Below are 22,740 nucleotides of genomic sequence, written 5' to 3' on the forward strand. Positions count from 1 at the left end.
AGAGAAACAGAGACACAGAATCCCAAGCAGGCTCCAGGCTGTCACCTGTCAGCACAGAGCCTGATGCAGGGCTCCAACTCACGAACTGTGAGATCATGACCTGAGCCGAAGTCGGATGCTTAACCAACTGAGCCACCCAGGCCCCCCTAATTTGCAAATCTTTGTAATAATTCTAAGATTTATATGTTCCAGTTTGTGGTCCACTTAATAAGATACAATAATTTATAGAATCTTTATTTCCTTGGTCTGAGACTTTATAGGTTATATATAAACTATATTTTAGTCTTTACTGGAAAAATAATAGTTTGAGTTAATAGAAGAGGTTTTTTTTAAAAGCAGGAATTTAGAGGATGGTAGGATTGGAAGAAGGCTGGATTGAGTTCTGGAGTAAATTTGTACAAAAGGTAAGGGGAATGTGAAATAATGATGGCACAATAAAGAGATAAAGGATTCTAAAATGAAGGGATAACATATCAGGATTCATATGAAATTATGTTGGTGGAATATGTAAAAAGGAGACAATTTTTTTAATGTAGAGTTTTTTAGTTTTAATTCTTAATAGCAGTAATTTGATAGGGTTTTGGGAGTCAGTGGTTAGGTGAAGTTTTTTTTGTTTTTTTTAATTTGGTTTTACTGTTTGAACTGTGACGAAATGCCAGTAATTAGAGCTTTTCATTTTTTAAGCTGTTTTTTTTTCAAATTTTTATTCTTAAGTAGGCTCCATGCCCAATGTGGAGCTTGAACTCACTACCCTGAGATCCATAGTTGCATGCTGTACTGACTGAGCCAGCTAGGTGCCCCCATGTTTTTAAAATTCAAAACAACTCATAAGTAATTAATTTGAGGAAAACAACTCAATCTTTATATTTTCACAATGTAAGAAGTATTGCAACTTGGCATATACAAGGAATAAATGAAGGCTGGTCTAGTCCTAAACTGATAATTTGGTATTTATCCTGTGAGCTGCCTTTTTCAGATTTCTTAGTTATTTCCCAAACATTTGAATACTATTTGTGTAGATAGTCTTTGTAGGAGCTAAATGAGTTGGGATCTTTTCTGTCTAATGGGAATGTTAAGACAGATAAGAAAATGTTGACTATGAGTCATAATAGGTATTTTAAGAAAGGGGTTATGTATTGTAGCTTATATTTAAAATTTATTAACAGCTGGAGTGATAAATGTGGTCATTTCCTTTGCCATGTATTTCCTACCCTGAACTTGTAAGAATTTGACAGATAATGTAACCATTTCTTAGACTTCTCCCATTTATAAAAGGTGGTACGTTTTAAGGACATGATTTAGGTATCTTTTAATCTCAGGAATGCTTGCAAGCAAACCTTTTGTTGTTTGTTTGTCTCTTTCTTTTTTCTTTTCTCTTTTGTTTTTTGCAGAGATTACGCACAGAAAATAGACTTTTAAAACAGCGCATTGAAACGTTAGAAAAAGTAAGTAAATAACTACTTTTGTATGCAAGCTTCTGTTGTATGCACAGTATTATTTTTTATTTTAAATAATGGCTCAAGAAATCTATCACATGTCTCCACAAAGTTGTGATATTGGCTGCTTAGCTTGCCTACCTTACTACTTTACTAAGTAACTTGTTATTCATAACAATTGATCACTACAAGTCCTTGAGATTTAAGGTTAAAGTTTTAACTGAGGTTATTATTAGAGTAACATTGGTACCATTTATTTTCTTTACATATAGTCTCTAAAAAAGTATGTTCTTTAGAAGTAGCCTATTGAGAATCCATTCTGAATAGCATTTTAAAAATGGCTTTCAAATGTTGCCCTGACTCTAGCCATATATTAAATGTGTCAGTGATTCCTTTAATGCCTAGGATGACTTGAAGTTTAGCCAAAATGACTGATTGCTCATATAAAAATTCACCATGGTGTTGATTTTCAACACAGGGGAATTGTGCTTAAACTTTTGGTTCTTAGACTTATTTTGATACTACTTTTTACCTCTTTCTTCCTCTCTGTTTCATATAAAATAACTAGGCAAATGTGGAAAGTTTTGCATTATTTTTAATGTACTTTTAATGTAATGTCTGTTGTAGTATTATTTTAAGTATTATATTAAGTAATAAAGGTACAGTCTAAGAGGTTTGGTTTGTCAAAAGAAAAGGCTGAATTCACAGTCTTTTGGTGTTTGGCGGGGCTTTTTTTTTTTTTTTTTAAATGGAAGATGAGAGTAAGTAGATTTATAGATGATATTGCAGAATCTTAAAATCTTCTCTGAAAATCTACAGATTGATATTCAAGAAAGAAAACATGAAGATGTGGATAGTTTGGATATATGTCTTTTGTTGGAAGGCACTGATGGTTTACTAAATAACACCACACACAAGGATAGGATGTTTATTACGTGTCTTTTTGTTGTATAATAATTTCAAGTACATTATATTAAGTAAAAAATAGTTTTCCTGTATTCATTCATCTTATTAGAGTTGTTTTGAGGATAATTCTATTTTTTTGGTGACTCTGCAGAAAGGTTGAGCTTAATTTAGTTTTTAAGCCATTTTAATTGTATACTATGTTTTTCATTAAATACTCAATTTATACTAAAATATGTTTTCCTAGGTGGTATTTTATTTTGGAGTGAGATATTTTCACAGAGAAAGTATTTTTATTTCATTGAACCTTCAGAAAGATAAAGGTGCTATAGGAAAGTATTAAGTTTGGATTTTACTTTAGAAAATTAAGTACCTTTCTACCGGCTTACATGGCCTAGGTGTGTCCTTTAGCACTTGGAATTCTAGAAATACTTAGGTTTCAGTTAAATTCTATAACCTAAATGTTTACTTTCTCAGTTTTTGCTAGAATTTATTAAGTTGAGCTCATTAATTTCATTTGTCGTATTTTCCTTGCTTTGCTTCTTTGGAAGTTGCTGTTGTACAAATTGCTGTCACACTTTATAAGTGGAATTGCGTACTCAAATTCCTTCTCCCTTTCTTCTAAGTGGTTTGACAATATGGCTGATTCCAAACATAGAACTTAAAAGTATGCTTTAAAAGAAGCTATTTGCTTGTCTCAAATGATGAAAAACTTCTTGGTATTTGTGTTCGTCTTCTAGAAGCATATAGTTTTCTATGGTCTGTCCTCATTTTGATATATTTTTCTTAAGAATTAAGGATGACACCACACACAGTAAAAAATAGCTTTAATGTCAAATCTATATGTTCATTTTAATTACAATGAAAAGTAGATGGAATTTGGGTATGCTTTGTTTCTTCTTATTCCTAATTTTATGCACCTTTATTTTATTTCTTTCTCTTAAATTTCTATCTGAATTTTTCCTTTTGTAGGAAAGTGCTTCCTTGGCAGATAGATTGATACAGGTATAGTTTTTTTCGTTTAGCATTTCCTCTAACTTTACTTCTAAGGGAAGCCCTAAACCTAGAAAATCACATTTTAATGCATGCAATTTTACATGCATTTTTCCTAGCAATAATTTTTTGGGGCAGTATATTATGTGCATAAACTTAATTTTTGATAACGGTGCATTATCTTGGTTTATTAGATACCTTTTGCACGTTTTAAAGCTAACCTTATTTTAAAGTATTTATTCCAAAATGGCAATCGGTGGATTCTGTGAAATTAACTACTATTCATTGAAAGTTTTAGTTCTGCATGTGCAACTCAGTAATATTGCATGAATTGAATTTTTATTGACTGAAAGAATTATTCTTAAGATTATCAGATGAATTTTCTTATTTAGTTTCCCAAAATTTGCTGGAGTGATAATGAGCTGCTGGTTAATAATTACTTAGGCTGTTCTACTTAGGTTGTTTGAGGTGATTTTTTTTTTTTTTAACATGTCACAGTAAATAACTAAACCTCACAAAGGCAGTCTTTCTTGAATCTGTCCTAAATTGCTTTACACACACACAAATTATGTCCTAAGGGACAAGTGACAAGAGCCCAGGAGGCTGAGGAAAACTACCTCATAAAACGGGAGTTGGCCACCATCAAACAGCAGAGTGATGAGGCCAGTGCTAAACTGGAGCAAGCTGAAAATACCATCAGGAAGCTCCAGCACCAACAACAATGGGTAAGGAGTCTGGTAGTGCTTTTTCTCACTTTTCTCACCTTTCTCATCCCCTTCCCTTTAAATTTTTTTTTTTTTTTTTTTTAGCACAACTTCTGTGCCCCTATTTTAAGTAATTTTGTTTTCTACTTTAATTGAATTCTTAATCATTTTTATATTCTGTAATACTTAAGGGTCTTATTGTGGTCTAGAGACTCTTCATTCTAACGTCTTTTTCTGTCTACACAGTTTTTTTAGAAATAGGTAATATTTTCATTTCTTACATTATATTTTAAGTCACAGAAAATGATGTTTGTCATACCTACTTTTTAGTTTTTAGAAATCTGTTTCATACTGGTATTTTGCCACAGGAAAGTTTTGAATCTTAATTCCACCTAGTTCTTGTTAATGGTGCAGATGAAATATCACCCAGCGTGGAGAATATGTGTAATTATCTCATTTAAAGTTTTGATAATGTGGGGATTTCTGTCTTGTGAAAAACTATAGCCTTAACTTCCTACATCAGGACCTCAAATTAGGAGTTAAGGTATATGCTTACATATTTTCAAGAGAAGAGAAATTTCAAAGTAAAAAAAAAAAAAATGAATTAAAAAAATACGTTAACTAATTTAGGGTATACTGAACAACTACTCATTGTACAGCTATTCTCAGGTATCTTTTGCAACTTAGACATCATTTTCCATTCTCAAATTCAGACTGCTATGGTATTAAGGAGATGAGGGCTAAAAAGAAAAGCCAGCTGTTTATTTTTGAAAAGATACTATTTCTTGTTTCAGTTTTCTGTTCTTAGGAGTCGGATTGTAACAGGAATGGGCAGAAAAAGTTGTGTTAAATTTAGAACTCTATATGGGTCTGGAAGGCAAATAGAAGGACTTCAAAGTTGGACATTACTTTTATTCAATAAAATTAAGAAATGCCATCATCAACTGGCTACAAATATCAGAAAACTTAAAAGCAAAAAGAAGATATAGGCAGTTGAAAAAAACCATAATAACAAAATTATTTTTTCTGTTATGTTAATGAAGATGATTTAGAAAAATGAATAGAAAAATGATAAAAGGATACTAAAAAGTAGGGAACTCAAATAGTTCTGACTTTGTATGAAATGTCAGTATCAAAGCATAAAAATAGATAAAACAGAATTGAAGGTTCCTTTTGGGGATTAAATTGAACTGAGTTATTAGTGTAATGTGATTTTGTTTCAAGCAAAGATAGTAAGTATTATGTTTGCAATTAGCATAAGCTACAGTCCTAAAACATTAGAATCATGGATTACTAGTTTTTTTGCATAGGTTTTCAAATATTGAGACCTATAGGACATAAAAATCAGAATTTGGTTTGTACCGAAGTAAGTAAAGTGGGCAAGCAAAAATAGTCAGAATGAACTGAAGCTTTTGAAAATGTAACAAAAGAATCTTTTTGTTGTTTCAAGGACAAAATCAACTCTCATTGTGAAGCTAAAATATAACAAGTAGAAAGCAGGCCTCTATTTTGATTTTGTTTCCATTTTTTTCTCACTTGGCAGTAATTCTTCTAGACTGGAATAAAATGTAAAACAGAGCACCTGGGTTGTTCAGTTGGTTGGGTATCTGACTCGATTTCAGCTCAGGTCATGATCCCAGGGTCATGGCATCGAGACCCGAGTCAGGCTCTGCACTGAGCATGGAGCCTGGTTAAGATTTTCTCTCTCACTTCAGCCCCTCTCTCCTGTTCTCTCAATTTCTCTCTCTCCCTCCCTCCCCCCCCCCCCCCAAAAAAAAAGACCCATAAAGCAGTGATCCACAAAACAGGTGAAAGAAACAGAGCCTTGGTTAAATTTCCAACTTCAAAGTGGAGTGCATGCATATCCCTAGATATTAAAATACTTTGCAAAATGATCATAAGAATATTCTTTAAAGGATTTTAGAAAGTAAGATACACTAAAGGCTTTGAGGCAGGTAAAATATAGTTCTTAACATTTAGTAATAATGGCTAGATACCTGAAAAGACAACCAATGACCTTGATGATGCTTCATTAAAAATTCCCAGACATCTGGTTTGTGAACAATTAGAAAAATAACTTTTATTCACTAAAAGGGAATTTACTATGTTTAAGTCATAACAAACTAACTTTGTTTCTGCAATAAACAAAAACTGTTCCATAAGTGCAGTTTTAAAAGTTATTTGAGGGCACCTGCATGGCTCAGTTGGTTAAGCATCCAACTTCAGCTCAGGTCATGATCTCATGGTTCATGAGTTCGAGCGCAAGTCAGGCCCAGTGCTGAGCTGACAGCTGGGAGCCTGCAGTCTGCTTTGGATTCTTTTGTCTCCCTCTCTCTCTGCTCCTCACCCCCCCCCCCCAAAATAAATAAAAACATTAAAGAGTTATTTGGCACTCCCATCTTATCTTTCTAGCCAAGTTTAGATAAAATAGTAAACTTAAGTGGTTTTCTAGGTGATTAACCATATCAAGAGGTTATTCATGTTAAAGCAAAGAGATGTCAGAGGTTTTTGTCTCCTAAATTGATGCTTGCTTGCTTGCTTTCTTGTTTCCTTCCTTCCTTCCTTCCTTTCTTTCTTTCTTTCTTTCTTTCTTTCTTTCTTTCTTTCTTTCTTTCAAGTTTATTTATTTATTTTGAGAGAGACAGAGACTGTGCGAGTGGGAAGGGGCCGACAGAGAGGGAGTGAGAGAGAATCCCAAGCAGGCACCTCACTGCCCGTGGAGAGCCCAATGCAGGGCTCGAACTTACAAAACCATGAGAGATCATGACCTGATCCAAAACCAAGAGTTGGACACTTAACCAAATGAGCTACCCAGGCGCCCCAGCCAAGTGTTTTAATGTTACCTAAATCCTTATATACAAGGTACGTTTAAGAATTTTATACATAAAATATTTCAGAAATGTTGCCAATATGTTGTATAATCAATCAATATTCTAAAATATTTAAAGTATATTCAGAATAAGTAACTAAAATAAAAGGGTATTTCACAGAAATCTATTGCCTTGCCCTTAAGTTTAAAATTCAGAGAGAAGTCTTAGTGATGGCTTTCTATAACAAAAAACTTAGAAATTTTAATTGACAGGAAATGGGGAATTAGCCAATAATGTAATATGATTTATCTGCCACCCACCCCCTGCCCCATCCCAAGTAGTCTTCTTAGAAATATAATGACCCAATTTATTTTTTTTTTAATGTTTTTTTTTTTTTACGTTTATTTATTTTTGAGACAGAGACAGAGCATGAACGGGCGAGGGCCAGAGAGAGAGGGAGACACAGAATCTGAAACAGGCTCCAGGCTCTGAGCTGTCAGCACAGAGCCCGACATGGGGCTCGAACTCACGGACCGCAAAATCATGACCTGAGCCGAAGTCGGCTGCTCAACCGACTGAGCCACCCAGGCACCCCTATAATGACCCAATTTAATTCTAAGTAGCTTGCAGAAAATTTGTAGTGTTGTGTCTAGTTTGAATACGGAGACTTGTGTGAAATGTCTACACATTGTATTATGGCCAGTGTAGGAAAGACTGTGGCAGCTTGGGATATTTTTAGACTGCACTAAAGAAGACTTAAAAGAACATCATAGATACAGTCATTTGAAAGTATCTCAGGGGCACCTGGGTGGCTTGATTGAGCATCCAACTTTGGCTCAGGTCATGATCTCATGGTTTGTGGGTTCAAGCCCTGCATTGGGTTTCCTGCAGTCAGCACAGAGCCCACATTGGATCCTCTCTCCTCCTCTCTCTTTGCCCCTCCTCTGCTTGCTCACTCTCAAAAATAAATAAACACTAAAAAAAAAAAAGTATTGGGGCACCTGGTGGCTCAGTTGTATAAGCCTCTGACTCTTGGTTCCAGCTCAGGTCATGATCTCACAGTTTGTGAGTTTGAGCCCTGTGTCTGGCTCTGCACTGACAGCTGTGGAGCCTTCTTGGGATTCTCTGTCTCCCTCTCACTTGGCCCTCCTCACTTTATCTGTGTCTCTCAAAATAAATAAACATTAAAAAAAAAGTATTTGAGAGGTTATCTTATGGAAAAGTGATTAGCCGTTTTTGATATTGCTTCAGAGGGCAGAATGTGTTTAAGATCCAGGGATAGAAAAACTTACTCATTGGAATTTTGACAAATGGAGTAGTTGCTTTGTAAAGTAGTAGTGAGTATACTACTGGCAGAAAGTGAAATTTGTTGTCACATGTTTTGATCACAGCCTTCCAATGTAACTTAATGAATTCTTCAAAACTTGGAATAAAGGTTTCAAATCTCTATTCTAGCAGGAGGTATTAAATCGGTATAATCATCTACCACCATCACTCTCTACTATCAATAGTGTCATTTTATTGATATAAAGAGCTTTGGATTTCATTTATGGGACTGAATTCTAGTCCTCTTATGCTAATTATGTGACCTTTGATATTCAAGGACTCAATTTCTTTTTTCTCTAAAATGATTACATAGGGTTAGACCGTCTCGTCTAACTTTTTTTTTTTTTAAGTGTATTTATTTATCATGCACATGTGTGAGCCAGGGAGGGACAGAGAGAGAATCCCAAGCGGGCTGCATGCTGTCAGTGTGGAGCCCTACATGGGGCTAGATCCCAAGAACTATCAGATCATGGCCTGAGCTGAAACCAAGAGTTGGATGGTTAACCAACTGAGCCAACCAGGCACCCCTCTCTTTAACATTTATTTATTTATTTATTTATTTATTTATTTATTTATTTATTTATTTATTTTTACTATTTTTTAATATATAATTTATTGTCAATTAGGTGTTTCGATACAACACCCAGTGTTCATCCCAACAGGTGCCCTCCTCAATGCCCATCACCCACTTTCCCCTCTCCCCCACGCCCCTCTCTTTAACTTTTTAAATGAACTTTATTGAAGTATAATTTACATGCAATAAAATTCATCAAATTTAATTGTATAATTTGATGTATTTTGGTAAATGTATCTAGTTGTATAACCACCACCACAGTCAAAATATAGAATATTTCTATCACCCCCAAAATTTCCCTCATGTCTCTTTGCAGTTCACCTCTCCACCTCCAGCAACTGTTGTGCTGTCACTGTAGTTTTGCCTTTTTTAGGATGTCATATAAGTGGAATCATAAGGTATGAAGCTTTTGTGTCTGGCTTCTTTCAGTTAGCATATTCCCTCACTTTTTTTTCTTTTTGACAATTATTTTCTTTGTGATAAAATAGATGCAACATAATATTTTCCATTTATGTGAATAGTACATTTATAATGCTCTGGAACAATAACTGCCATTTATTTCTTGAACTTTTTCATCATCCCAACAGAAGCGTTGTACCTATTAAAAAATAGTTCCCCCCTTTTCCTTCCCCTGGTAAACTGTATTCTACTTTCTGTCTTGTATGGATTCACCTCTTCTAGGTATGTTACGTAAGTGGAATCATACAATAATTATCCTTTTGTGTTTGGCTTATTTCACTTAGCAGACTGTTTTCAGGGTTCATCCCGGTTGTAGCATATGTAAGAATTAGGTAGTTTTTACTGTGGCTGAATAATACTCCATTTTATGTTTATACTGCATTTTGTTTTGTCTGTTGATGGTCATTTTGATTTTTGACCTTTTGGCTATTATAAACAATGCTGCTGTGATCATTAACATACAAGTATCTGTTTGAATCCCTGTTTTTAATCATTTGGCATATATACCTAGAAGTGGAGGTCCTGGATCATATGGTAATTCTATGCTTAACTTTTTGAGCAAACACCAAAGTATTATCCACAATGGCTGTACCATTTTACATTCCCACCAGCAATGTACAAGGGTTCTAATAAATTTCTCCACATCCTCACCAACTCTTGTTATTTTCTGTTTTGTTTTGTTTTGTTTTTGGTTTCTTATTTTTTAGTAATAGCCATCCAGTAATTGGAGGTGATATTTCATTGTGGTACTGAGGAATAAATTTAACAAAGAAGATGAAAAACTCACATTGAAAACTGTGAGTCCTTGTTTATTTAACTGTTGGTGAAAGAAACTGAAGACATAAATAAATGGAAAGACATCCCATGTTTATGGATTGGAAGACTTAATAGTGTTAAGATATCAACACTACCCAATATGATCTACAAATTCAGTTCTAATCAATCCTATCAAATTTCTAACAATCTTTTGCAGAAATGGGAAAGCAATCCTAAAATTCACATGGAATGGCAAGGAGCCCTAAATATTGAAAATAGTCTTAGAAGAGTTGAAAGATTCAAACTTCCCAATTTGAAAATTTACCACAATCCTAGAGTACTCAAAACAATATGATACTGTCATGAAGATAGACATATAGATCAATGGAATAGAAATTTTGACAGTCTAGAAATAAACCCATATATCTATGGCCAGTTGATTTTTGACATGGGTGCCAAGGCCATTCCATGAGTAAAGAATAGTCTCTTTGACTAATCGTGCTGGGAGAACTGTATACCCTCATGAAAAAGGATGAACTGGGATCCACCCCTACCACATGCCATATATAAAAATAAACTCAAGGGGCGCCTGGGTGGCTCAGTCGGTTAAGTGTTCGACTCTGTCTCAGGTCATGATCTTGCGGTTTGTGAGTTCGAGCCCTGTGTCGGGCTTTGTGCTGACAGCTTGGAGCCTGGAGCCTGCTTCAGATTCTGTGTCTCCCTCTCTGTCTGCCCCTCCCCTGCTCATGCTCTGTCTCTCTCTGTCTCTCAATAATAAATAAATGTTAAAAAAAATTTAAAAAAACCTCAAAATGATCAATGATCTTCATAGAAATTTTATAGTTTTAAAATAACTCTTCTATGATTTTAAAGCTGTAACAATCTTAGAACACATGGATAAATCTTCATAACCTGCAATTTGGCAAGAGATTCTTGGATACCAAAAGCATGGGCAACAAAAGGAAACATGTAAATTCGACTCCATCAAAATTAAAACCTTTTGGGCATCAAAGGGCATTATCCAGAAAACGGAAGGGCAACACACAGAATGGTTTAAATACATGCAAATCATGTATTTGATCAGAGTTTAGCATCCAGAATATATATAAAGAACTCTTAGAACTCAACAAAAAGACAACACAATTTAAAAATGAGCAAAGGATTGCAACATTATTTACAGTTACCAAGACATGGAAGTGTCTATTGAAAAATGAATGGATAAAGATAGTAGTGTATGTATGTGTGTGTATAAACAGGAATATTTTTCAGCTACAGAAAAAGAATGAAATCTTGACATTTACAACAACATGAATGAACCTTGAGGACATTATGCTAAAAGAAGCAAATAATAGACAAATAACCTTGTGGTCTCACTGATAGGTGGAATCTTAAAAAAAAACAACTCATAGATAAAGAGAACAGATTGGTGGTTGTCAGAGGTGGGGAGAGGGAAGGTGAAATGAGATGAAGAGCAGTCAAAAGTTATAAATTCCCAGTTACAATTGAGTCATGGGGATTTAATATACATCATGGTGACCGTAGTTATTGCATATTTAAAAGCTAAGAGAGTAGGTCTTAAGAGTTCTCAACACGAGAAAAATTGTGTAACCATATGGTGACAGATACTAACTAGGCTTAGCATGGTGATCATTTCAAAACATAAATAGTGAATCATTACATTCACACAACTAATATATGTCAGTTGTGCCTCAATAAAAAAATTTTTTAATGAAAAAAGGAGTTAAATAGACCTTTCTCCAAAGAAGATATACAAATGGACAAGTATATGACAGGACACTCAACATCATTATTAGTCATTAGGGAAATGCAGATCAGTATCATGATGAGATACCGTGTCACACTCACTAGTATAGCTATAATAAAAAGCCGGAAAATAACAAATGTTGGCAAGGAGATCGAGAAACAGCTGCTGTGGAAATTAGTGGTTCCTCAAAAAGTTAAACGTAGAATTATCATGTGACCCACAGTTCAGTTTCTAGGTGTATACCCAAAAGAATGGAAAACTGCTATTTAAAACAATCATGTGTACACATATTTGTAGCAACACTATTCACAAAACGGATATAGCCCAAAGGTCTATCATTGAATGGATAAACAAATTGTGGTATATGCACACAATGAAATATTATTCAGCCACAAAAAGGAATAAAATACTTGTACATGCTATACTGTTGATGAAACTCCAAAATCTTAAGTGAAAGAAGCCAGACACAAAGATCACATATTGTATGATTCCATTTGTATGAAATATCCAGACTAGATAAATCCATAGAGATAGAAGGCAAATTGGTATTTGCCAGAAGGTTTGGGTGGGAAAGGAGTGAGAAACTGCTTGATAGGTAAGAGGTTTTACTTGGACTGATGGAAGTATTTTAGAACTAGATAGAATTGGTAGTTGCACAACATTTTGAATGTCTTAAATGTCATTGAATTGTTCACTTTAAAATACTTATTTGGATTTTGCCTCAATAAATTCTATGAAGAAAAAGAGACTATGGAAATGAAGGTAGAAGTCTCAAGAAAATAACACACTTAGTTTGAATGGTTGCAGTAGAAAGGTGGGAATTCGAGAGAATGTATAACATCCCAGTGCTGGAACCCATTCGTTAAGGTCAGGGTAGGACCAGAAGCAAGTGAGCTAACTTGTGTGAGGAGCCTGAGAAGATTTAGAGCTCCCTCAGGGCTGGGGTTGGGCTTGTTTTTATCGAGAGTTGTGGTTGCATTGAGACAGAAATTGGAAATGTATATGGCATAATAGCTAATGAGGGTGACTCTCCCTCAAGTGAATTTTCAAGAGTGAAGGATTAAGGATGGTTTGCCTATAACTGTTGTACACAATATACTAAATACAATTGGGGGAAAAGTATAAAAATATGAAAAAATGCACCATGCAAACACTGAGCAGAAGAAAGCTGGAGTGTCTGTATTAATATCACATAAAGTAGACTTCAGAACAAGGAATAGTTCCTAGAACAAAGATTGCCTGGTAGTAGTAGGGTCAGTTCACAAAGACCTAACAATCTTAATTAGGATTGTATATGTTTAGGAGTGTATGTTTCCTAACACGTGTGCTCCTAACAACAGAGGAGTGTGAAGCTGAACTGGTAGAACTGAAAGGTGAAGTGGACAAATCCACAGTTGTAGTTGGAGTCTTCAGTACTTCCGTGTCTCAGTAATTGATGAAATGAGTAACTGGAATATCTGTATGGGTGTAGAAGAACTATGCAACATTATCAACTAACTTGACCTACTTGGCATTTATGGAACATTTTACCTAATAACAGCAGAATACATATTATTTTCAAGTTCACGTAGAACATTTACAAAGATAGATCATATTCTGGGCCATAAAATTTAGAGTAAATGGAATCATACTAGGTATCTTTGACTAACAGCATTCAGTTAGAAATTAATAATAGATATCTGGAAAATCCCCCAAATGTTTGGAAGTTAATGCATTTTTATCCATGTGTCAGAAAAATCTCAAAGGAAATTAGAACATACTGAATTAAATGAAAATGAAGACACATTATCAAAATTTGTAAGATTCACCTAAAGCAGTATGTAGTGGAAAACTTATAGCATTGAATGCTTATATTAGGAAAGGAAATAAGTCTCAAACCAATATTCTAAGGTTAAGAAACTAGACCTAAAAGAGGAAATTCAACCTAAAGCAGGTAGAAAGAATAAGAAATAAAAAGAGTAGAAACCAGTGTAATTGAAAACAGCACAAAACAAAAATAGAGAAAATCCATGAAACCAAATGCTCGTTCTTCAAAAATCATTAATAAAGTTTATAAACTTCTTTCTAGACTGATAAACTTTCTCTCTAGACGAAAGAGAGAAGAAACAGTAATCAATGTTAGGGGTAACCTTGACTTCTGACTGATACAGCCAAGTTGTCTTATATTCTGGAGCTGTTCTTCATGGTGTCATATTTCCTTTAATTAGATTCAGTTAAACAGTTTTAACATCTAGATGACAGGTAATGTGAATTTGCTTTAAGTCAGGAAGCACATAACATAAGTTGTTCCCACTATTAGTAATACCAAGATTGATTACCTTGCTGTTTGGTGACCACAGACTCTCTGCCTTGTAAAGATAAGGTTTCTTCTTTGCGACTATTAAGTAATCTATTGGAAAATACTTTGGTACCAAATAAATCTCTTGTCCTCTATTCACCTTGTACGTGATAGTTTTAGCATCTACTGACTGAGTTTCCAAAAGGTGATTTTCATATTTTCTCATTTTTTTCTACACTTATTAGCTAATGTTCCTCTATAAAGAGACCTTTCTCTTTCTTCCTCTCTAATCTTTTTTACTCATTCACGATGGACTCTTGTATCACTCCAGCTTCATGGACTTGTGTTTAATGTTTCATATAATTTTTAGTGGTTTTTAATGCTATTGTTATAGTGACATACCATTCTTATTTAGCAATAATATATATATATACACACACACATACATACATATATTAAACTTTTTTCAAATGTTTATTTTTGAAGGAGAGAAAGAGCATGAGTGGGGGAGGTGCAGAGAGAGAGGGAGACACAGAATTTGAAGCAGGCTCCCGTCTCTGAGCTGTCAGCACAGAGTCCAACGCGGGCTCAAACACCCGAGCTGTGATATCATGACCTGAGCTGAAGTTACATGTTTAACTGAGCCACCCAGGCACCCCTATATATATTAAACTTCTTAGCAGTTTTTAAAAGTTAACTTTATTTTTAATTAATTTTGATCATTGATGTTCTTCGGAAAGCATTTCTGCAGTACATAATTACTGAATGATTATCTTTGACAGGTCATTGATTTCATTTTATGCTGGACCTTGATAGTTTGAACTTGATATTGTTGGTTTTCAGAAATGATCGAGTGAATTTATTACCGAATTTAGCATTTAGTACACTAAATAAAATTTCATATTTAGTATTTAGTAATACTAATTAAGTATTGCATATTAAATCATCTATAAGATAAAACCAAAGCATTAAGATTAAACTGTTCCTTTAAGTATTTGTTTTACATGTTTCATGTCAGTTTTTCCAGGAAGCCCATAGAAGTAGAAGTGATCCAATGATATTTCATACAATTGTATGTTTGACTCTGTCCCTTTTGAGTGTAGGGGGGCATGATGTATTTGTTAAACAATATATCCTGATAACCACTGTCTTTGAGTCTTGCTTGGTCTATTTAAAAGCTTTTTTGGCTTACACATAAGTGCTCATCATTCATTTTATTCTGAGTAAGTAGTTTTGTCCAGCAGTTTGTTGGTTAGGATCAAGCATAAACAAGAAGAATTGTAATAGTTAAAGCTGCTGAGTGCTGAAATGACTGCAGTTTGAAGTTCTTGGGACCTTTGTACTAGGAAGTTCTTAAGGGGAAGCTAGAAAAGATTTCTTCTGACATTCCTTCCTTTTGCTGTAATTCTAGAAGAAAGCATGAAAGAATTATGTGATACTTTTAAGAGCTAAGGGTTTGATTTGAAGAATAAAAACTAACCTTACTTAAATTGAACACATGAATAAAGGTTAATAAACTAAAGACTACCAGTTTCTCGGTGGAAGTTGTGAAATCTGCACAATTTATTTTAGAGAAGGTATTTGTTCAGCATCATTAGTAGGAATTACCCCATACCTGATTATCTAGTAGATTTGCTTTTCTTTATGAATATGGAAGTTAATGTTTAACATCTCTTCCTGCATTCTAAACATGATTTAGCTCTACTTCAGTGACATTTTAAGAAAAAGCCATTTAATTTGTAATATTTAGTAAGTTTACATAAGTCTAAAAATTCAAATAGAGTAATGACCTGACACATTTAGTAAACTTTTAACACTTTTCATCAGTATGCTTGTAAATCTGGACAAAAGTTTTCTTCCAAAACTAATTGTGACCTTAGTCTAGATTAAATGTTTTACAGTAGTTATCAGCTTAAGTAATAAATGAGCATTCACCATCATGGAAGTAATTGTTTTCTTAACATTTTTTTCCGCATTAAGAAAAGAATCTTGCAGTTTAAGTGTGTAAATAACCAGAGATAAACTTCCACCTTAAAGGATATATATGATTTCTTAATTTTTTTTTTTAGTTTGTTTTTTTGACAGAAAGAGAGAGAGAGTGCGAGAGAGAATCCCAAGCAGGCTCTGCACTGTCAGTACAGAACCTGATAGGGCTTAAACTCAGTAACCTTGAGATCATGAACTGAGCCAAAATCAAGAGTTGAACACTTAACCAACTGAGCCCCAGGGATGTATATAACTTTTAAGATGTTGGGAACAAGTCATTTTAAAAGGATACACCAATTATTCAAAAAAATACTCAGTGTGGTAGATCTTTAAATTGTACATCCATATTGCTTGGATTTTTAAAAAATAACTATTTGGAGCATGTGGTAGAGGAAATTACAGACTTTTTTGGGATTCATATGCTGAAGCTGAGAGCAAGATACAGATTTTTTTTTAAATTGAAGTACAGTTGACACATTAAGTTGGCTTCAGGTGTACAACATCATGATTCAGGAATTCTGTACATTACAAAATGCTTACCCACAATAAAAGTGTATTACAGTATTATTGACTACATTCCTTACGCTGTACTTTTCATCCCTGTGACTTGTTCATTTTGTAACTGAGAGTTTGTACTGCTTAATCTTCTTTACCTCTGTCACCCATCCCCCACACTCTTCCCTTTGGTAACCACCAGTTCTCTATGAGTCTGTTTCTATGATTTTTTACTTAATTTTTTTCTGTCTGTTTTTGTTTTGTGGTATAGACTCCTACTCTGGACTACTTGCCTTGTGTAATAGTTTTTTCAGGTGCTTTGTAGAAATGTACCATATTTGCATGCTAGTATAAATTGTGTTTATTTTTGAAACAAATAGATTTTATAGACTGTTTTTGCAGTCTTCAGTTACCACTACCCATGTTAACATAAAGTATATAATAGAGGGGAGTTTTGTTGTTGTTGTTGTTATTTAATCAGAATGTAGTTGGCATTAGTGTCAATAGTACATGATGATTCAACAGTTCCATACATTATGAAATGCTCACTACAATAAGTGTAGTTATCTGTCACCATGCATAGTTACTATATTATTATTGACTATATTCCCTGTGTTGTACCTTTCGTGTTGTTGTTTTTTAAACCGAGAGTTGACTAATTTATTTAGCAAATATTGTTTGCTCACCTACTATAAAAAGCACAGTTTAGTTCTGACAATGCAGTAGCACATCAGCCAAACTTGCTGTCATTGTTTGTATATATAGAGGTAGATATTTTAAAAATTAGTTACAGGGACACCTGGCTGGCTCAGTGGGTTAAGTGTCTAACTTCAGCACAGGTCATGATCTCATGGCTCTTGAGGTCAAGCCCCACTTTGGGCTCTGTGCTAACAGCTCAGAGCCTGAAGCCTGCTTTGGATTCTGTGTCTCCCTCTCTCTGCCCCTTCCCTCCTCATGCTCTGTCTCTCTCTCTCTCAAAAATAAACAATAAAAAAAATACACAGTTAATTGTTTAATTAAAGTTGTGATAAAAACTACAAAAAAGAATACAGAGTTCCATGAAACGTGTGGGTTCCTAAATAGGACATATAATGAACAGGTTTTGAACTCAGTTGCTTGATTTATAATTAAATTCAGGTGATATTTGATATATTTGTGTAGACAGTCCTTTTTCCAATTTGGATTTTTTTTCATAATATAAGAAAGCTCTCCACTAAACACTAATTTTTGCTTTTCACTGTATCACTCACATAGTCTTCAAACATTGAATGTGAGAATTCATTTTTTTGTTTTACTCAAGACACGAACAAAAAAGATTACTAAGGGTTTTCCGACTCACTTTTGTAATTTTTGTAATGCCAGAAAAGCATATGGAGTTGAAAAACAGAGACTTCACCTACTAAACAAAATTCTATTTCATTGGAGTGGTATTGCTGGTGTCACAGAAACATTGAGATTCATTGACAAAGGTGAACTTGATGTTAAGTGTAGAGAAGTCATTCAGTTTTTGTTTTAATTTTTTTAAGTTTATTTTTCAAGAGACAGCATGAGTGGCAGGAGGTTGGGGGAGCAGAGAGAGAGGGAGAGAGAAAATTTCAAGCAGGCTCCACAGTGCCAGCACAGAGCCTGACACGAGGCTTAAACTAATGAAACTGCGAGATCATGACCTGAGCTGAAACCAAGAGTCGGACGCTTAACTGACTGAGCCACCCAGGTGCCCTGAGAAGTCATTCATTATTTATAGACTTTTAAATAAATTGTCCCTTGCTGACTTACCAGCCATCATAACTGTAGCAGTTTTCATTTGATAAAAAAACCATATATTTATCCAGGTTACTAATGTGAATATGAAATACACTTTTCTAAGAATTTTTTATTTTTTTAAGATTTTTTGAATGATTTTAAATTATTTTGAGGGGGAGAGAGAATGTGAGTGAGGGAGGAGCAAAGGGAGAGAGAGAATCCTAAGCAGGTTCTGCGCTTTTTATTGCAGAGTCTGACAGGGGCCTCAATCCTGTGAGATCACGGCCCCAGCCCGTATCAAGAGTCGGTTGCTTAACTAAGCCACCCATGCCCCCGTAAGAATTTGTTATAAGAACGTTATGTGAGATGTTTACATTATTTTTAGATGCTTATATATTTTTAAATGTTTATTTATTTATTTGTTTACAGAGATAAGAGCGGGGGAAGGCCAGAGAGAGGGAGGGAGGGAGAGAGAATCCCAAATAGGCTCCATGCTCAGTGCAGACCCCAGTGCTGGCCTTGATCCCACAACTCGTGAGATCATGACCTGAGCGGAAATCAAGAGTTGGACACTTAACCAACTAAACCACCCAGGTGCCCCAAGATGCTTATATTTAAAAAAAAAAAAAAAAATTTTTTTTTTTAATGTTTATTTTTGAGACAGAGAGAGACAGAGCATGAATGGGGGAGGGTCACAGAGAGAGGGAGGCACAGAATCTGAAACAGGCTCCAGGCTCTGAGCTGTCAGCACAGAGCCTGATGCGGGGCTCGAACCCCCGGACCATGAGATCATGACCTGAGGCGAAGTTGGACGCTTAACCGACCGAGCCACCCAGGCGCCCCAAGGTGCTTATATTTTTAATACTATACCGTTAATTCTTAGAACAGTACATATTAAAACAGTATATTAATTGCCTTAATAATATTTCAACCCTTATGTGGCTTAAAGATTAAGAACATGGGCTCTGTAGTCCATACTCCCAATTAACAGAACTGCCAATTGCTGTGTGACTTTTTAGTTTCCTTATTAGGAAAGTAGAAGTTGTAGTGAAAGTTAGGTGAGAATACAATGCACTTAAGGTGTGCCTGCCATTTAATGAACGCTCAGTAGATACAAGTCGCTATCATCTTTGTTGTTACCATAAACTTTAAAACCAGGTTTATGGTGAGTGGAAGAGGAACATTTTAAAACAGAACAGCTGTATCAGAAATGGTCAAGGTTTGGACACAGTGTGATAGGTGCTGTTAAACCTCTGAGCTTGGCTTTGATGTTTCTCTTCCTTCCTCTCAAAAGTTGATCATTCTTTTCCTGATCTCAAGTCAACTTCATGAAAGTCCAGTTTTTGTTTTGGTTTATATTTAAGTTTTTGCTGTTATGTTGTTGGTTTTAGGATTTTAGTTTTTTGTTTTTTCTTTGTCTATTTGGTCTGGAAAAATTATAGAATGAGGTAGATCAGCCATGCTTAGTTCTCCTAAATAGACATGGAACTAGGAAGTTTTGCCTCACAGTGTTCACCTGTTTCACAGCCTCTGCCCCTCATGGCATTTGTCCTGGTAAGGAAGTGACAATACCCACATTTGCTGCAGTTTTTTTTTTTTTCAGGCTTTGTAGCGCCAGTCACCTTTCCTGACATCTCCTTTTCCAGTGTGAGTGAGTTAAAAGGCTTCAACAAACAAACCCCTGTTTTATAAATAACATTTTCTTTTTTCCTGTGTAAAATGAAAAAAAAAAAAAAAAACCCCAAACACTGAAAGTGTGGACTGTAGTTTACAGTCCACAGCAGCATATGTTAACATTGCCACTTTGATGCCAGTTCTTGCACTCACTGGTTGTGTATACTTAATCAGGGTACTTCTTTAGTTCTGTGTATAATAGAGGCTTGCTGAGACTTAAGGAAGTTGATACTCTACAGTAATACCTGGCACATAATGAGTGCTCAGTGGTACCTATTATTAGGATTAATGTTAACATTATTCCATTATTCTACCAGCTTGCTTGAGAAATGTCATAGGCTGTTAGTAATAAAAACCAAAACTTAGAGGTAAATCTGACTTGGCAAAATTTTTAGTAGACTAAACACTGACATAAGTATCACTTTCCTGACCATATTTAGATCTGCAAAGATTTGAAACAAGAAGAAATAAATAAATTTGAACCAAAAAAAATTGGAAATGGTAGAAATAACAACCAAAAAAGAGTTAAATTGCAGAAGCTATAATGGGTCAAATTTGAAATGGACCAAAACCCAAAGAACAATAAAACTTCTAAATCAATATATTTAATCTTATTTGTAAAATTTATCCTATATTACTCAAGGTTCTCCAGAGAAACAATCACTAAGACACATACATAGTTTTGTTGAGAATAATTGACTCATGTCATTATGAAGGATAATAAGTCCCATGATCTACCCTCTGTAGGAAAGCTAGTGGTGTAATTCTAGTTCAAGTTCAAAGGCCTAAGAGCCAGGGAAGCTGATGGTGTGAATTCCAGTCCAAGGGTAGGAGAAAACCGATGTCCCAGCTCAGGCAGGCAGGAAGGGAATGTATCTTCCACTTTTTGTTCTATTCAGGCCCTCAGTGGATTGGACGATGCCCAACGACACTGGGAGAGCAATGTACTAAGTATTCTGGAAGCACCCTCAGAAACACCCAGAAGTAATGTTTTAATCTGGACCCCGTGGCCTAGTCAAGTTGACACAAAAAATTAACCATGATAAGTCCAACCCTTGTCAACTTCACAACCATGTGCATCTCCTTAAACCATACTTATTTACATAAAGACAGCAACAAGGTCATAATTCTGCCTAACATGATACTGTTATCCTGTGCGCAACTGAAAATGCACTAACACCTTCCCCTGAAAAGAAGTTAATGTCTTTCAGTAATGTTTTCCCTTCTTGATATCCTATAGCTTAAATACTCTGATGTAAAATTAACAATAAATACTTTGATATAAAGTCCCTGCATCTTATATGATAAGAAAATGAAAGAGGAAAGAAAACACATATTCTTTGCAAGATTAGAAGGAAGTACTCTTGACAATAACAGTCCTCATTTCTGTCATGTGATTGTAGCTTATATTTATAACTGTCTTCTACCCACTCTGTATTCCCTTCACTTTCAACAAGCACTTCAGCTGGTCATGATTTTTTGCCTGGTGAGGTAATCCAGACCTTGATTCCTGAAGGGTCTGGGCCATTAGTAATCCTTCCTGGTTTTTCATTGACCTTAATCACAGGGTGTGGTAATACTAAGAGACACTCTAAAGGACCTTCTTGTGTTCCAGACAGATTTGTTTCCACCTCTTGATTCCTGGATTTGTGAATTCTGATTGTGGAAGAAAAAGCACCACATAGTGGATTCAGAGCACATTCATCATTCTGGAGAACCTTGCCCCAGCCCTGCAAGATACTGCCATTTAGCTAGCACTGTCATTTAGTCTTCAAAAGGTCATTCCACCGTTTTGTCAACCCAGCTGCTTCAGAATGTTAGAAAACGTGTCAAGACTAGTGAATTCCATGAGCATGGGCCCATGCTTTGTGGAATACTATGATGATGGATAAGGCATTCTGTAAGTCCATAGGTGATAGTTTTGATAAAAGCATTGTGTGCAGGGAGGGCAAATTCATATCTGGAGTAAGTGTCTATTCCAATAAGAACAATGCTGCCCCTTTCATGATAAAAGCAGTCCCGTGTAAGTAACCTGCTGCCACCAGATAGCTGGCTAGTTGCCCCAGTGAATGGTGTCATATCAGAGGCTCAGTGTTGGTCTTTGCTCTTGGCAGAGTGGACTCTCATCAGTGACCATAACCTTGGTGAATGGAAGTCTGTGTTGCTGAGATGCATAACCTCCATCCCTCCCACCATGGCTGCTATGTTCATAAGCCTATTGGACAATGTTGGGTGGCTGAGGAAAGAGGCTGACTGGTAACCACCGAATGGGTCATCTTATCCAATTACTTTTTAAAATTCTCTGCTGAGGTCACCCTTTGGTGAGCATTCACAGGGGAAACAAATAAATGTCTTTTTGTTTTTTAGCCCATTGAAAGAGGTCTGTCTATATCTTCCCCAGATTTGTTACCAATTTTCCCTTCCTCTACATTAAACCAAGGCATGTCTGGTATTTCCAGTTCATTCGCTGTGAGCCACCTTTTGGTCCATTTTTCAGCCAACCAAACAAATGCCAGAACTTTTTCTAACTCCCTAAGCTGCAACAATAAATGAAGAGCCTATATGAATATTAAGAATGATTCCAATGAAAATACTTTTTGTCCAGTAAAAATGCATATGAATATAAGTGGACAGGAATAATTGCCATATAGGAAGTTGATAATTGGGTGAAATTAACTTAGTGGTGTTAGGTTCATTCTGAGTATTTTTTTTAAGTATATCAATGCTTGTATAATTTTCATTAACATATTTGTATTAATAGACACGGAATCAAAACTTCCTCAGGCTCCAAACGATAGGGTCAGAAAACATCTACTTGGTCCAGGTGGTAGAATTGTA

General features: G+C 35.2%; 1 protein-coding gene across 17 annotated transcripts in view; it reads left to right on the forward strand.

The window, feature by feature from the left end:
- The window catches only part of EVI5 (ecotropic viral integration site 5), a 248,899-nt gene that overhangs the window by 130,979 nt on the left and 95,180 nt on the right, over window positions 1-22,740 (forward strand). For 13 of the 17 annotated variants that reach the window (XM_078451656.2, XM_078451660.2, XM_078451658.2 and 10 more), the window contains 3 exons: window positions 1,392-1,445; window positions 3,312-3,344; window positions 3,911-4,057. In XM_078451656.2, the coding sequence (XP_078307782.1) occupies window positions 1,392-1,445; window positions 3,312-3,344; window positions 3,911-4,057 (234 nt within the window). The remainder of the gene's footprint in view (window positions 1-1,391; window positions 1,446-3,311; window positions 3,345-3,910; window positions 4,058-22,740) is intronic. The other 4 variants (XM_078451663.2, XM_078451664.1, XM_078451665.1 and 1 more) reach the window with 2 other exon arrangements.

This window comes from Panthera onca, chromosome C1 (assembly GCF_046562875.1).
Source record: "Panthera onca isolate mPanOnc1 chromosome C1, mPanOnc1 haplotype 2, whole genome shotgun sequence".
Classification (NCBI taxonomy): domain Eukaryota; kingdom Metazoa; phylum Chordata; class Mammalia; order Carnivora; family Felidae; genus Panthera; species Panthera onca.